Raw genomic sequence first — 17,777 nt, 5'->3', positions numbered from 1 at the left:
ACAGTTAAACTGGGTAATAGCCTGTTTTTTTTTCTATAAGAGTCAGTCTGCTCTCTGTGGAGTAGCGTTAGATTCTTTAGGGGCGGTGACAGTGGACACAGAATAAACTGCCTCTGGACACATCGGGACAGACGTACAACCAATCACAGCATGCGACGCAGACAGAGCGACAAGACCAAAGCCAAATGCAGCGCAGCAGGTACACCGGTCAGTCAAATAAATAATAATAATAAATCAGGTAAACACCATTTGTCCCACTTTCCAACTTTCACAGATTGAATGTATCCCATCTGACAGCAATAAACTAAACAAAGCAGCGTGGAAGCTAGCAGTGATGTTAGAGTGGTTGCTTCTAAAATTAGGGTGTACGCTTAGAAGTCATGTTTACATGGCTGCGACGTGACGTTTCTGGAGTCATTTGACCTGGGACTGACTGCAGATTGTTCCCTTTTCCACTGAAAATAGAAGCCAGATGTTAGTGGGTCTTAGTGGATGTTTTTAGGCCAGTATGTCTCCATACCCAGCAGGTACAGCATATTTTCTGAAAACTGTGAGAAATGCTTTGCTGCATTAAACATGAACCTGCTGTGAGTGTGCACAGGTATGCTGCGTTTTGTTTTCCATTTAAATGGCACATGCCTACACACTTTGCCACCTGCAAAATATCACTGCAATCTACTGAACACAAGCCAGAGCCAGAGCGCACCGCCCACAAAAGCCAAGCGCCGGTCAGACCTGTTGCTGAGGCTCAATTTGAGAGAGGAAACAGGCACAGAAACTTTCTCAGATAGCGTCCTCGTTTGTGTGCATAATGTTTTTACTCCAGCTGAAGCGCTGCTTCCGTGCGGCTGCTCAGACTGCTGTGATGTTACCTAACAGCAGAGAGGTGAGCCGAGGTCACAGTGAGCTCCCACGTTCAGTGGTTTTGTTAAAATAGAGGGGGTACACGCAACACAGGCTTCCTCCCACACAGCCAGCTCCTCGGTTGATGTGATGCCAGCTCATCACCGCAGAGTGGGCTGCTGTCCTGACGAGGCGATAATAGCGACGAGTGCGGTTAGAGTGTCACCGGACGAGGAAGCGCTGCAGCTCCTACTGTGCTGACCGTAATCTCTTCAGGCATGTCGTGATGTTAGAAAGCCTTTTACATGTGTACCGTTTAAACAGCTGTGACAGAAGAGGAGCTTTGCTGCAGGCTTTGTTTGTAGCTGTGTGTTTTTGGGTCTGATGTATCATAATAAGACTAAAAAATAGCTTCCATTGAGCGGCTCTGTTTCATAGATCAAACTGTCATGCTACAACAGCCTGGTTCAGCTGTAATCAAGGTGTCCTGGTGATGCTGCGACAAAGATGTATTGATTGTTTTAAAAACATTCACACCATAAAGCTTTCTGAAAATGTCTTTCTGTTGACCTTAAATGCACCATTTACCTGTGAAGAGTTTGGTAATGGCCTTGTTCTGTCGCCGTGCAGAGCAGATGAGGAGCAGCCAGGGAGGCAGGAACTCGTGATGGCTGGCCAGGAGCTCCGCGATGGTCCTGGGAGAACCAGGAGAGGACCTCTGCTCCCCCTCACCCAGCTGGCAGCCTTCGTCGATGGAGTCCACCAGAAGGAAGAGCGCCTGCTGAGGAGGCTTCACGCTCAGAAGAGGTAAGAGGACGCACCTGTGGCAGGAAGAACCAGACCAAGAGAGTGTGAGGAAAACATGCTATCATGCTAACCTTTTGAGATACATTCATTCATTTTCTTATTGATTAATTAATAACAGCCACTAAAAAATATAGAAATATTCAATATAAGCCAGTTAATATTGTGATCTTTTTTATTGACACCTAGAATGATGCTTCAGTGTTATTTTGACGTCATCAATGATACCTGACAGTCAGCCTGTTAGGCTAGTTAGCTAAATATTTTAATGAGGATGGAGAACATTGTTCATACCTTCTCTAAAATCATCCGGTTTACCTTTACCCGCTACAAAGAATTTAATTCTTGGAAGATAACCAGGAGCATTAGCCTGCATGGCTAATTTATCATTTTAAAAAATCATTTAAGCAAACCATATTGTTATAATCCAGTGTTTTGGTAGTTGTACTCCCAAAACCTGACAGGTTAGCTAATCCTTTGCAGTGATTTTGGTAGCTAAAGCTTACTTTGATGACATAGGCTAATTTTAATTTAAGACATCATATACCGTAAGCTAACTTACAAGCTAACCTACTTTTTAGCTATATGCTAAAATGTATGTTTTGCAGCTCAGCTATTATGATGTTCATAAAGTAACACCTCCCATTTGTTTTGAAATAATGATGGATCATTTTATTCGCCTCCTCTGCATAGTACACGTTTCACTCCGGGACAGATGTGTCCGGTTTGTCTGCTGCGATAACAACATATAACACAGTCACCACGAACAAGAGAGTGATTTTCTTGAGGCGCAGCAATCTGAGTTCATCAGTCTCAATTGGGAGAGAGTGTAGGCGTTAAACATCTCTCCATCCGACCTAAATTGGATCCATTAACGGGCTCGCTGCTGATGATCTGAGCTCAAAGGAGCATCCAGATACCCTCATTATAATTCAGTGTGCTGTTTTTTTTTCGACTAAACGATTCTGCCTCAGATGGAAATGTTCAGTTGTTTTTAAAAGATGTGGGCAACTTGAATATCCACGTAGAGCAGCCCTGCAGCGTGCAGCGATAAGGCCAGTACTGCACTCCGTGTGGAGCTTCACATTAAAACTCAGCCGAGTGCCAGATTTTAAACGCAACATTAACCTTTTATCAACACAGAACTGCCGGGCCAGACATGGACTCCACTTGCTCCAGCGCTAATTTGCAACTTCACACATCAACGCTCACTGAAGCGCGGCGGCCAACGAATGCAATTTTATTTCCGTGTTTGAGGTGGAGAGCTCCGCTGCAGCTGCCACCAGCAGTTCGACGCCAGCCGCAAGACGTCCGTTCGGGGGGAAATGTCATTTCCTTTAACTCCATAAAATGACTTCCAGCTCGACTGGCAGCGATAAAGGATCTGAGGATTTCATGTTAGTGACATTTTAATCTGGGGCTAGGTTAATTAAACATTTAAAGGAGGCTGAACAAATCAATTAATTGACATAAAAAAAACTTGATTCAAGAGGAGAGGCGGCTGCAGGCTGTCTGAGGCTCTTCACGGGCAGATTAAAAAAACCTTCCGGATGATGGGACACACTCTTTAACCACCACTCCTCCTTAATGGAACTGACGCCGCGTGTAAGCGTTGTCATAAAACACTAAAATACTGTTTTAAGGAGGATTCCTTCAGGTGCTCAGCAGCCTGTCACTAACCCCGTGGCTCTCAAGCCGCTTTTAGTCCTAAACTTTACCCTGAGTTCATTACCCTGGAAGCACAGCGAGGCCGTGGTGGCGGGGGTGAAGGTCTGTGTGCTTTCAGTCCAAAAGGACAGTTTCTGCAGCGACTCGCCTTCGGTCACAAAGAGGCTAAATTTAGCAACTTATGTCACAAAATATCAGACATGTCTGATGACACTGTATGATATGTTTTGGTAGGAAAATACTGCAGGAAGCCCCACTGTGGAAAGTGAAATAATCCCGGATTGAAAACACTCATATGGACATGTGTTTTTCTGGTGTTTGGGATTTTGACGTCCACCACAGAGGCTACAGAGTCCTTTCATGAGTGATTCTTGTCATAAATATGTGAGTGTCTAAGATACAAGACCAGAGAAATCACTGTTATTCATACAGAAGAACAGGCCCAAACCATGATACTACCACCGCCATGCTTTACAGCTGGGAAAGCGTTCTCATGCTGGAACTCCATTTTGGGCTCATCTGTCCTCAGAACATGTCCCCAGCAGCACTCAGGCTTGTCCACATGAACTCCAGCAGACAGGCAGCAGTGCTCTGTTTGTTCTTTCTGTGCTGGCCCTGGTGTTACAGTGTGATAACCACCCTATAGCTGCCAGGTGGCACCTCTGGCATCACCTGGTCGACCTTTGCTGGCCAGCAGGGAGCTTCAGGCAACATTTAAAATGTAATGTTATTACAGCAGAGCTACGAATCTGAACTCTGTCAAAGTGGACACTCAATGGTTAAACCAGATTTTGCTAAGCTCCTACGAGCTTGTATGAAAGACGGGCGGTCTGAGCTCTCAGCAGGGAGGAGAAGCAGTGCTGAGGTCGTGTAACCTCTGCACCGCTCCGCCATGTCGCTGCGTCTTTCAGACACACAGTCCATCACTCCTTCTTATGGCTGCAGCCCACACAGGACCTGCAGCGCCATCTGGGAGCCCTGCCAAAAGGAATGTTCATCCACGGGGTGACTGTGTGTGAATGGTTGTGTCTGAGGCCGTGTCGCCCACTGAGACAATCAAATCCACGGTGACAGCAAGCGGGCAACACAAAGAGCCATTCTTCTCCCACAATTCAGCTACTTTTGGGCTGTCAAAGAGTCAAAAGACAAGGGCTGCAGACAAAGGGAGCTCAGCAGGACACGGGAGATGGAGCGAGAACGAGCTCTGCCAGGAGAACCTGCAGCACATACCTGGGCCAGAAGAGCTACCATTCAGCCACACATGGTGCCGCTTTGTTGTTTGGTTCTCACTCAAATCCTCAACATATGCCCAAGTTGATGCCAAACGCTGTTTAAGACCAGAAAAAAGGGAAGAACTGGGTGTTGTGAAATGCATCTAATGCACTCACCATCTGTCATGCTGTGTTCACCGCAAAGTGAAGCTGTCAGTCTGACGCTCAGCGAAGACGTCACAGCCGGCGGGGCAGCATCGGGCGACCAGCCAGCGCCGTCCAAACTTTACACAGCTCATTTTATAGAGGCTGAAATGCATGCGGCACATTCCTCAACAGCAGCACACATAAACACTGACCAGGAGACAGACCCCCCCGTTAGTGTTGGTCTTTAACAAGTGACAAAGATGCTTCACATGATACAGACATTATGTATTCTGATGAATGCAGAATAAAAGTGATGAAATATGACAGGTTTTAGCTTTGATTTAATCATATTTTCTCCCAGAATTGTTTGTCGGACAAGGTGCATACTATTGGGGATTCTGATGCTGATACTATTTCCTGTCATTTTCTTTCTAAGAGTTAGCGGTGTAATTTAAAGCTTGCTGAGAAGAGCTGTCAGATGTAGACAGAGACACAGCTTTCCTCCAGAAGCAGTAAAAGAACTGCAACGTCTTTCATTAGGAAAATAAAACGCATCTCTTCATTTAGCATCGAGCGTCTTTGCAAAGTCAGGAGAGCCAAACGACAACAGCTGACTCATGCTCGGGCTCATCCAAACTGAAAGAGACAACTATCCTGCAGACCCCCCCCCCCTCTCTGCCATCCTTACATTATGCATAACTGCAATCATCCTGTTGAGAGTGATCACAGTGAGGAGAGCCATGAGACCGACTGGTTCCTGCTCGTTACTTTGGTCTGATTCGGCTTCATCGCAGTGTTTGCTTGTTTTTTTTTTAGAGTGGTCACACAGGAGCGCAGTTATGTAAGCTGCAGACGTTTACATTCATTTGTGCTGAGGACCTTTCATTACACAGATCATCCTCTGTGTACGTCAGGCCTGCAGCGCTGCCTTAGCTGCTGTTCAAAGACGCTGAATCGGCCATTAGAAGCACTTGTTCAAGCAAATGAAAAAACACAGAGCTTCACTGTCTCCACACAAATGAGCTTAGAACACTTTTATGATTATATGCACAGTTTAGCAAAGCCATGTTCGTGGGTCTTAGTGGGTTTATGCCCAGTGTGAAAAGGGGGAGTTGTCAGTGTGATATTTATCCGCTGACTTGTAGTGCTATCGTAGCATGTTAGCATTCTGCTCAGAGCAGCCTCGTGTCTTTACAGATCAGCTTCTAATGCTAATGTTTCATCAGTAAGATGAAGCCTGTGAGCTAAAACAGCGAGCTAATTAACCGATTAACTCGCTCACTAAGTTAACCTTACATATCTCCAGATTGTTCACTTTGCATCCTGGTTTTGAACCAGTTCAAAGCTTTAAACATGAACACGGCTGGTAGGAATAACAGAGAATTTAACAGGCTAAAGCAGCTGGAGGCAGGGCTAGCCCCCCTTTATGATGTCACAAGGGGCTACAAACGTGAATGGCTGTTTTGGACATGTTTATATGATCGATGGAGAAAGGGAAGAAACAAAAGTTTTATGCACATGCCAGGGACATGAATACTTAAACTGTAAACTGCTATTAAAAGATTCAAATTAGATATGAATTAAAGTCACAGTAAAAACCCCGTGTCACAGCAGACGTCGTCTCCTGTCCTTGTGCTGATATTTCCATCTGCTTCCTCCGAACAGAAACTTGCACCCATGTTCTCCAACAGGTGTTTTCCCCATCATCACTTTATGCTAAAAACAGACCACCTCGCACCATGATATCTACAGAAAAAAACATTCAGCCGTAAGTGTTTAAGAAGCGCGTTTTTCTGCTGTTCTTTAAACGTGTCGGACGATGTGACACGTCCTGTAGACTGTCAGGGAGCAGGGAGGAGCATGTGACCCTCAGAACAGCCGTTCATGTTACAAACGAGCCTTAATGAGCCTTTACTGATGTTTTAAAACAGATCATATCTGATGATGTTTATGAGTCATGGGACTGCTCACACACACACACACAGTAACCACATTGTGCTACATCTAAAATCTGAACCTCATTTATGACCGATCCTAATGATTCAAAATGGATGCTATTCTCAATAAAACAAACAGTAAGCTGCCAATTAATGATCCACCAAAGTGTAAACATACTGCACACACACACACACACACACACACACACCCCTTCATACATTTCAAATCCTTCAAGCTCTTCCCAACCCAGACGAGGTGTGCATTCCTGGCCAGCTATCCAATACTGTCAAAGGAATCTGAAATTTCATCCTTCTCAACTCCCCCCTCCCTCCCCCTCCGCCCATGTCCCCATCCAACACTCTGCTCTGCTTCAGCCATCCTCACACACACACACACACACACACACACAGACCCACAACTGTCAGTCAGCCTCAAACACACAAAGAGCTGCTTTGGAAATGATTTCGGCTCCGACAGGTAAACCTCCGAGCCGCCCGCTGCCAGCTGAGGCTGGATTCTCAGTTCAGCAGATTTCTGCTAACAAAGGGCAGCAGTGTGGGCTCTGGGGCAGGTGCTGAAGCTTTCAGCCAATTATCTGAAAACAATCTTAATATTTGATTAAAGGTGTTGAAAACATTTTCTCAGCAAAACAATCACCCACATTTCTTTATTATTATTATTATTATTATTCTGCATGTTTGTTCTGGTCCTGATTTGTCCGGGTTCTTTGGTTCAGAGTGGGCGGGGATCATCTGGAAAGCATGCGATGTCAAATTTTCCATTTTTTATGACCACCAATCAGTGTTTGGCACTATTCAGAATCAAAATGTGATGACAGTCGTGTGGTTGTTTGTTTATGTTGCCCCGATCACTATCAATCAAATCAGATTAAAACACACCCACCCGGCTCTGACGGAGCAGAGGAGCTCAGCTTCCACTTTTTTTACACTCGTCATTAGAAACACATGCTTTACCAAACGTCATCCACTCTTTAAAGCTGCAGTTTGAATAATTTAAAGTTGATTTGAGGCTTTAGGAGCTTTGAACATATAACATTGAACTGATATATTTTCAAACATTCAGCCTCCTTTCTTCCAATAATGTACAAAAACAACATTAGTTAGTTGCTTAATATTGCACAATACTGTACTGTGGCTGATCTGAACAGTCTGCCTAACATGCCAATAACTGATATAAGATTAAGTTGTTTTCACACTATTTGCAAAACACTGACGCTAACACCTGCTAATCCATCCATCCATGTGGCTAAATTGCATCATCCGCTTAATGTTAATTCCAGATCTATGCAGTGTAGCTAATTTAGGGCTAGCTAGCTTGGCTTAGGATGCATGTGTATGTCTATTTGCTAGCTTGCTGGTTACTTTATCAGCAATAAACAACAACAGAATCATTCAGTGTAGCTGCAGCTAGCCTAGCCTAGGCCTAGCTTTCTTGCTCACCAGAGACTTTTCCTAGCTGCCTCCAGATAAAGTGAGACTGACGACTTTTGGGTTTCAGGCTGTTAGTTGGACCATATAAATATTCACATGTGACCAGATACACATGTTTGTACGTTACAGCCCTCCCTTAACTCCATGAATGATTCGAGGCTAAGAGCTCGTCTGAGTTTATTCATTTAGTGGGCTAATAATTATATGAATGAGTTCTGCAGTGTATGCACACACAACCACGTAGGCAGACACACACACACACACACACACACACAGAATGCTGAGTCATCATTGCAGCCACACCAGCGCTGCTGTTTCTCCTCATCTGCACAAACTGGAGCTGATGCGTCACACTGGGAGCCCTTTTTTTTCCTCTAAAATGTGGCCCTAATCTGAAGCGAGTTTTCCACAGCCGTGCACCACATGAGAGGCCACGCACTGCTTTCATTTAACGTCCCTTCACCCCAACGAGCAGGGCAGGCCAGAGTGCAGCAGTCAGAAAGTCAACACGCACAAAATACAACTGACTTCATCACAAATCAGGCAAAGGCAGAGGGGGGTGAGGTCACGTTTCCCCTCTAATTTCACATGAATTGAAGGTTCCTCTCATTTAGATCACATCTTTTTTTTATATCTCTAGCTCCTCTATTTCCAACTGTCAAATCACAATGTTTCAAAGAAAAGTAATCCCATGCTGATTCTCTGATTAATCTCACTGTTATCAGTCCTTCCTCATGTAAAAGCTTGGTGACCGTGCTCCCTGCAGACACACTGAGGGAATAAAACATGGCCAGAGAAGTTCAAATCTTCTTCACAAATCTAAGCAGTGCTCATTCATCATTCCTGAAGTCTGTGTCCTTTCACAAACTAAAAATTCCTCCAGCTGCAGCAGACTTGCTCAGTGAGTGCACATAAAGTCAGACCTACACTGAAAGGCCGCTTCGTCCCATCAGCAGAAAAAAACAACGCAAACACGTCGCCTGTAGTTTGACCCAGTCTTTTGTCCTGGAGGGAGAAAGTGAGGCGTGCTGGATGGCTGCTGCTTCAAAGTGTCGGGCTCCAGTCAAAACACGGCAGAGACCTTTGATACAGACACTAATGCAGATGTGATAAAAACAGAGGAATGTGCTCCGGCTTTGTCTGGAAGTAAAATCCTTGATGATACACTTGAGTGTCAAAGCTTTCAAGATACGGCCATGAATCTGACCTGCGCCGGCAGAGCCAGAGACACCCAAAGTATCAAGTTTATCGTCTGAACAAGACATCAGCGAGCACTGGAGGACCCCAAGCAGAAGAAAGGTGAGCTGAAAGGTGAAACTGCCTTTTATCCCAGGAACTGTAGCTCCTGACCTTTGCTGGCAGGCATCCGTCCTCCTGATGCATCACATTACTTTTTGTAATACATGAATTTAAAAGGGCCCCATGAAATCAATATGCTAAGAAGGGTGTATGTCTTTATAGGGTTAAATCAAAGCTTTTTCTAATCTCATCGAAATGTGTGCAGGCATCGTGCACATCACATTGTTAATCAACGATCTTTGAGTGTTTTTTACTCTGGAGGCCAATCTGGTGTTTCTGTGCCGTGTTTTGATGCCGCTCCACTGCTTCCTGTCCAAACGCTGGATGACAACAAGGACCACACAGGGACGCAGAGGACGAGATGTGGGTCAGATTTCAAATGAAAATACTTTCACCTTTAACTTTAAGCTCGAAGATTTGAGAATAAAATCAGAGCAAAAACCATGATGCTGAGTGGGAATTTGAACCTTAGCTTAGCAGCCAATCATGTGATCTGTGATCTTCCACTAAATCTGTTTGGAAAACCATCCCTGGTAAAAAAAAAAAACCCTGGCAGACACGCAATGTGGTCATTACCGTAATGAATGTTAATAGCGATCGAAAGAGCCGTTTCTCAGCTTTCAGAATCAGTGAGATTTTTTCAATAGTGCGAACATAACCAGAGCTACGGTAGTTTGAACAGTGCATGTCCATTTCTGTCACCGGCGAGCGTTCCATGTTCAAAGGGTTAGCTGCTAATCAACCAGTCTCTTCTGGCTTCATCATCACATAATAGCATAACAGTCATACCTCCTACACCTAAACTGCTCTCCATCAAATATTTAAACAGTCATAAAGTTAAATACAAAAAAAACACAATAAAAAAAGCTGCATAAACACATGAAAAATAAGCTCATCAAACGTAGCAGAGCTCGCTTTCGTCTGTCTGCTGCAGATGTTCTGATCCAGCTGCGCAGATAGGACGTCAAGCCTAAACGTCTGAACCAGTCTCAATGTCCTAACACGTGACTGGTGATTACTACCAACAAACAGACTTGTTTGCCTTTGACTCGGCCAAAGAATTTGGCAGGGCCTCTTGCACTCACTCATGAGCTAACGTTTTAAAATCACAGCTGGAGGAGGGCGGCTGAGGGGAGAAAGGGGGGCGGCGGTCGAACTAGACCGAATGGAACTTGTATAACTTTCATTCGATAAGAAGCCAGAAGCGGTAAAATATACACCCTTCTGTGCATGTTTTACACTGTTCTGTGTCTCCAGCCAACAACCTGAGATAGCATCTCCACCAGCAGGGGAGCCGTTAGGATTCTTTGTGTGTAAGCATGGCGGGGATGCTTTTTCCACCTGAGATGGTGATAAGGCCTTCACCAGAGTGCCTATTTGGCTGATGGACAAAACAGGCGGTGATAATAGGCCTTGTGTCTTTGTCAGATTTAGGCCCGAGGTCTAGAATGTTGCAGAGTGTTTGCTCCTGTCTGAGTTAACAGAAGAGCTGAAGTGAGACATGTGTCCCCACTGGCTCCGGTCGAACCTGTCTTCTATCTGAGAGGGTTAAACTGAAGTCCGAGTCCCTGACAGAGGCAGATGACAAGAAGAGCGCTCACTTCCTTGGGAACTCAAGTGTGTTTAAAAAAAAAAAGTGTGTTGACTCTGGTGAGCGTTTAAAAAATGATTTACCTCGCTGAACGTTTGACCTACTTTTCCCCCTTAGGTGTGCTGCGATGGTGCAATAAGTGTCACCAGATGGCCAGACGAGAAGCGTGAGTGTGTATGTTCAGGGCTGAATTCCAGTCTGTGCAGAATAGGCAGCCTGACCTGTACTGTGTAGACGAACCGTGCAAGTAACCCACACACACACGCACGCAGCTCCTTTTAAAGCCTCTGCCTACAATAACAGTTCATCTTGATCGTGTTACATGCCCGGGCAGGGCGCTCCACAGGCCTGTACTGTACTTCCAGATTTACATGCGCTCTTCATCTCTCTGTGGCGCGGAGTCGCGGCTCCTTCGGCCACCTGAGCCTCGGCTGCAGCTTAAAAATATCTGACCTTTCTGGAATCAGAAGCTGGAGCTGGGACAGTCCCACCCAGGATGCCACACCAGGGGGGAAAACCAACAAAACCATGACATCAAATAAGTGGAGAGGCTGTTGAGGCGGAGCTATGAGATGAGTGTGAGCAGCAAAAAAAAAAAAAAAATGGGGGAGGGGAGCATGAGGGTCAGGAGGTGGAGAGGGTCTAAAGAGAGGAGGGGGAGGGGCTGGCTGTGCATTTTACATTTCTAGGCAGAGCAGATTCCTAGATTTCTACCTGGAAGTACTGATCAGATAATCCATAAAACCAGGGGCAGACTCAGAGTGAGAGTGTGACTACACAGCATATTTATTACATGACTCAGTCAGTTCTTTTTTTAATGACTAGACATTTAGTCGATAACTGCCAAACTTAGGGGCCACTTTTATCCCAGCATTGTCTTTGTTTTGACCATTTCAGTGTTTTGTGTGGGCTCATTGTTCACAACGTCCTACAGCTCTATTGAAACGGCACAATCACAGCGACAAGTGGAGAGAAGTCGAGCATGTCTGTGTGCAGAACACCAGCTAAAAAAAGAGCAATCAGAAAAAAAGGTCCATTCCTTTCAATGACTGATTTTACAAAAGTTCAAATACACTGGAATCAGTGTGTGTGACACAGGAGTGACACAGGAGCTCCACGTGCTATGGATATTAAACTGCTTGTGTTTTCACAGCCTCTCTGACCCTTTTGTTCACATGTGTCATAGGAAGCCTGCAGATCAGCCAAACGCTTCTGAAGCTTCATCACAGCACTGCTGGGTGTGAAGTGGTCAGTCATGGAGTTTCAGTTAAGATGAGGAGTGCAGAGTGTTGTTTTAAGTGAGACGTGTAGAATAAAGAGTTTGTGGCTGATGTTTTCTGACAGGACTACGCCAGCTGGTTGTGGAGCTCAGGGGGTTAACAGTGATACAAAGGGTTTACTTTATCCTGTCATTAAAGGAGATAGAAGTGACAAGTATCAGCTTGATCATTGATAAACAGAATGACTCCCTGTTTGTGTGGATTAGTTAGAAAAGGGCTGATCTTCAGGCTGTCATCCCGTTCAAAGCAGGAAAGGGAGGAAGAAGGTTGTGTGTGTGTGCGTCCTCACCTCTTGAAAGCCTCTGTGGGGTTCCTCTCGCACTCTCCCGGCTGCAAAGTGCTCTGCACGGCCGGGTCGCGCACCTTCTCCTCGAATCCTGGCAGCAGCCCGCTGCGGCAGATCTGAGCCACCAGAGCTCTGATGAAGCCGCCGACGCACAGCGTGTCCGAGTCGTCGGCCCTGCAGAAGTGGAAGGCCAGGCTCTGCTGGTGCAGGCCGCGGTGGGTTCCCTGGGCCGACGTGGGCCACAGCAGCTCCGTGCACAGTGCCGTCTTCCCGCTTCCTGGCCCTCCCACCAGCAGCACGCCCCAGGAGCTGCCTGACTTGGCGGATCCTGCTGTGAGGCTGCCGGGGTTGGACGCTCCCCCGGCGGGCGGCGGCGGAGGGGGCTGTTTGCTAGGAGTGCTGGTCACTCCGCTGAGGTTGTTGGTTTTCTCCTGGAGGCAATGCTGGATCTTATGGAAGACCCACTCCCGGCAGTAAAAGCGCTTCCCCTGCAGCAAACTGGTTTGGGCCATTTTGATCTAGTGCTGCTGTTCCACCTATTCCTCCTCTTCATAGGGGTCCCCACATCCACCCCTCACATTTTAAACTCCAACAAAGGCAGGCTGTAAATGTGAACATCCATTTCTGTCAGCTCGTGAGTGTACCAGGCCGCTGAAGTTAAGAGCTTGAGAGTGGAGACGGAGCAGCGGAGCCGCGTTGCAGATATCTAGGTCAAAATAGAAAAATAAATCTCAAACATAGATTTTCCACCAACTTTTTCCACAGCTTCCCCACTGGCTGAACTGAGTGCTCCTTGTTATTATACACGGGTCGCCTTAGCATGGCGCTGGGCATGGCAGGGCACCCGCCTCCTGAGTGCATCCGCTGGCGAACTGGAGCTGCTGCCGCCGCCACCACCACCGCTTAATACAATTAGCCATGGGAGCTACTGATATATTTCCGCTGATGCATTTCAGATGCTAAGAAGCATGTTTCCATTACATTAGCATGGACAAGGCTGCCAGTGCTCAGTCAGTTTCTCCAATAACAGGCCGGGGCTGGCTGGCTGCTGCCCTGGAAAACAGAAAGAGACAGAAACAGAAACATCAAACTTCGAAGACCAGTCAGCTTCTTGTGGGTAAAGTTAGCATTTTTTTTAAAGCAGCTTCGTGTCATAGAGAGGAGAGCGGTGCACAGCTGGTGGAGGTGCTGTCTACAGCAGCTGGTTTCTGTTGGATGACAAACATTTTGGCCTCACATGGGTAGCCCAGTGATGGTGTTTTGGTACTACTATCAGCGAAGCTCGGTGCATTCTGGGATTTGAAAGGTTTTCTAACAAGACTGTTTATCTCCAGATTTTAAGAGTCTCATCTATTTTTTTAGTTGCAAATAATCTGCACCATAAAATCAGCTCTTTTAGTCCTGCAGCAACATCATCTGCATCTCCATCTCCATCCAGTTTCTCCAGTCCTGCCCCCTGCTGCCTGGTACCAGGCGGGGACAGCTGGTGAAGTCAACGTCTGCAGCGGCTAGTTTCTTCAGAATGAAAAACATTTTACCGGAAAGCTTTGAGCAAACAGGCGTAACCTGGCGACGGTGTGTTGGTACAAACAGCACGGAAATGTGTAATGAATTGATTTATTTGCCTGTAACCTCACTGTAATGCCTTTGATCGGCTGTGTTTAGTGGCAACAACATTTGAAGGTGTGACCCGTTTTCTCTGGTTCTGTATTTTCTATTTCCTTGTCAGAGCCTGGTCCATCTGTTCAGCTGCAAAATACCTGCATAAAAACACACCCTCCTTTACTTTGGCCGCTGCAGACAGCGACTTCACCTGCTGCCCCTGCCCGGTACCAGGCGGTGCAGACGGCAGGATGTAGCTGCAGAGGACAGACGGGCGTAGAGCTGTGATGGTGTTTTAGTACTAACAGCATCATTAACCTAACATAAATGTGTAAGAGGGGCTCCTTGTTGTCTAGTCATTTATCAACATCTAACCCCGCTGTAATGCCTATAGGAGTAGCAAACGGAAAAACCCCAGTGCATTCTGGGTGTTTCCTTCTGTAGCACCTATTACAACACATTTTGTCGCCTCATCCATCGTTTCGGCTGAAAAACAGCACCGATATTTTACAGCGTGCAGGAAAAAAAAAGCTCCTTCACTCCTGCAGCTACTGGAGGTGGGCAAGCTTTCATCCTCCACACCGCTGCCTGCCCTGCAACTACATTCTTGGCAGGGGGTTCGTCCAGTTCCTCCAGCCGAGTCTCCTCTGATCCCGCCCCCCTTTCCTTTCCTTTCCTTTCCTTCCTTTAAATCCCAAACATCCCTGTGCTGAACTGAACTGGGGCGAAAAGCAAAAGTCTAAATGTGAGCAGATCCTCCTTATTTTTTTATAGCAGTGGAAGTGGACGGTAACTCCACCTAAAGACAGGGGGTGATCAGGGAAGTGCTGTGAAGTGCAGGGATGAAATGAAAGCTCCTATTGATCAGATTTCTGCACGTTATTTAAGCAAATGCACATATTACCCAGCCAAGAACACACACACACACACACACACACACACACAGAAGGAGACACGCGCACACACTCCCCTCTCTCTCTCTCTCCCTCCCTCCCTCTCTCTCCCTCTTGCTGGTTACTTTGTAACGCTGCAAATAACAAGGTTCTAAACGGGCTGCGATCCGTCCCCACCTCTGCGCTGCTCTCCGGCGCTCCCTGCCTCCAACACTAAACCCCACACCGCTCCACATCCATGTGTTATTAGGAATGTCTCCCTCTCTTTGTATGGCCGGACAAACCTCACCCATTTCAGACGGGAGACACATTACAGCAGTAAAAAGAGACAGTGCGCGCTTTAAGGACCGATAATCCAGCTCCGCCGCAGCCTGTTGTTATCACAGTGCCGCACAACTGTTCCTACAACTTCCCTGCAGCCCATTGTGAAGCTGCTGCCGCTACACTTTCAGACGCCTCCTGCGCTCCACACGCTTTTCCTCTCACCTCTTGCCGATTCCTTTTTGCTGTTTTTTGGGGGGGGGAGGACGATGAAGAGGAGGAGGAGGAAGAAGAGGAGGAGGAGGAGGAGGTTTCGCTCTGTGTCCGTCTCCAGCAGCCGGTTCCGTCCATAAAAACACGAGCCGTCCACATGAAGCTTTGCAGGATTCACAGCCCCGTTCTGTGCATCACGTCTTTCTTTGAATCGGTCTTTCTGTCGGTTGTCGGCTCCTCCTGCTGCCGACACAGCTCCACAGCGAGCCGACTGACTCTCCGCCTACAAACACTCTACATTTCTCCCACTGCAGGCAGAGCACACGCCACACTGTGGCGCAAGGCCTGATGGGACCTGGAGTCTTTTCCTTCTGTCGCCATTAGTTCAATTGGTAGAACATGTGGTAAAATAATCAGCGTTTAAATGATATGAGATAATATGATAATATATATGAGATAAAAACAACATGATAGATGATCAATGGGGAATATTCCAAAATAAATGTCAGAATAAAAGTAAAAAAAAGTTTATTAAACAACAAAAACATCAAAATGAAGTTATAAGAATATTTAGAATAATATAACATATAATATATAATAACATTTATTATTACTATTATAGAGTTATAATTTAAGAAAAAATGAAAAAAGAAAAATACAGATATTAAAACAATAAAAATGTAAAAATATTGAAAAATTGCTAAGAAATCAAATTAAACTTTAATATTTTGTGGTATAAAAGCCTACATTTTATAAAAAAAAGGTCATCAAAATCAACTTTGTAATAAATGTAAATATTCTGCGAATTAAATCATAGAACTGACAAAATTCCCAATAAATGGATTAATTGATTGTACGTTGTACAGACATGTTAAGGCGCGCCCAGCTGGGGGCAGCAGTCTGTATTTGTCATTCACCATATTCACTCTGGTCCCGCTCACCACAGGTGTTCTAGGTATCAGGTTCCTCATCGCAGGCGGCCATGTTGTGCTGTTACACACTGATCGTCCCTTTGTCACTCGCTGTCTGACACACAGTTCTTACAAAGCCTGTGTGATGGAAGTTTGAATCATAACAGACGTGTTATTCTGCTGCAGCTGTTAGTTGGTGATTGTGTTCAGATGCTGGAGAATAACAACAAACCCACCCGTAATCAATGATGCTGTGGACTCAGCAGAATGATGTTTATACACACAGAGGAGCTGTGTTTGAAGGAACGTCACTGATGGATGAAGAGCAGCTCCAGTGTGTTTGTTACATAAGCCACTTTAGGAATGAAACGCTGCCAGACAGCAGGTCGAAGCAGAAAACTTTTCCTCTCCTCCTCCCTCCTGCAGGGATGCACACGAGGCTTCCAGGCTGCTGCACTGTTGATCTAACAACTTATTTATCAGCCCCTGAAGACTTTCACTGTGCAGCCGCAGGTTGTGATGACCGACGGCGCACTCACATGGAGGCGATCCAGGCTGCGCTGCTCACAATCTGGTATCTGATCACAGTGAAAGAGAATCATTTGGGTGCTACAGATATGATTGCTTTGAGCTGACGGTGCAGGAAAAAGAACAGATATCAGGACTGTTATGGATAAAGAGAGATGATGCTTTCTACCCCGCCGCATGTCTGAGTAATTAAACTATGGAGATAAAAATGGATAAAAATGCGTCACCTTTAATGATAACAATGGTCAGTAAACAGCTGTGTGTCTGTCGACTCACGCGTTACTGACATTCATCTGAATGGCAGAGTTTCTCTGAGTCACAGAATGTTTCATCATCATGGCTCTGAAATGTTCAGATTCCAGACAGTCTCCTTCTTATGGAGAGACCACTGAGGTCCCCCCAGGTCTGGACCTCAGTATTGTTCTTAGGATTTTATATATAAAAATAGTCACTTAATACTTGCTGTACTTGTTAGCTGCAACAGTATTGTATAAGGATAACGGTCTCATGGCCTGTGTGGTGCATGTGTGGGTGGATGATGGGAGCAGTCAATGCTTCTTCTTTGATCAGTGCAGAGATTTTACTGCAAAAAAAGGATTGATCAAACCAGGATTTTAGATGCACATCTATATGAGGTGTTACGGTATGGGTGCTCAGGTCATAACTGTTTCTGTGTGGTAGGTCGTCTTTAAGCATTAAAATGGTTCAGGTCATTGTTGCATATTTGATGTTTTGTCACAGGAAGTTCACATTCAGACCTCATGTCTTTGTAAAACGGGTCCAGCATGTACACTGACCAAGATCAGAGGCTGAAAGTGCAGGTGGAAGATGAAATGTAGTCAGATTACACC

At 45.8% G+C, this 17,777-nt stretch overlaps 1 protein-coding gene across 1 annotated transcript in view; it reads right to left on the bottom strand.

Annotated features, from left to right (window-relative positions):
* Positions 1 to 15,765, bottom strand: part of ankrd50 (ankyrin repeat domain 50) — a 34,276-nt gene extending 18,511 nt beyond the window's left edge. Inside the window, exons 1-3 of the mRNA XM_028415974.1 lie at positions 15,500 to 15,765; positions 12,522 to 13,571; positions 1,432 to 1,664 (exon numbers count right to left, since the gene is read on the bottom strand). Coding sequence (XP_028271775.1) covers positions 1,432 to 1,664; positions 12,522 to 13,030 — 742 coding nt within the window. The 5' untranslated portion in view covers positions 13,031 to 13,571; positions 15,500 to 15,765. The remainder of the gene's footprint in view (positions 1 to 1,431; positions 1,665 to 12,521; positions 13,572 to 15,499) is intronic.
* Positions 15,766 to 17,777: the final 2,012 nt, after the last annotated feature.

Source organism: Parambassis ranga, chromosome 10, assembly GCF_900634625.1.
Source record: "Parambassis ranga chromosome 10, fParRan2.1, whole genome shotgun sequence".
Classification (NCBI taxonomy): domain Eukaryota; kingdom Metazoa; phylum Chordata; class Actinopteri; family Ambassidae; genus Parambassis; species Parambassis ranga.
This window is presented reverse-complemented; position numbering and strand designations above follow the sequence as displayed.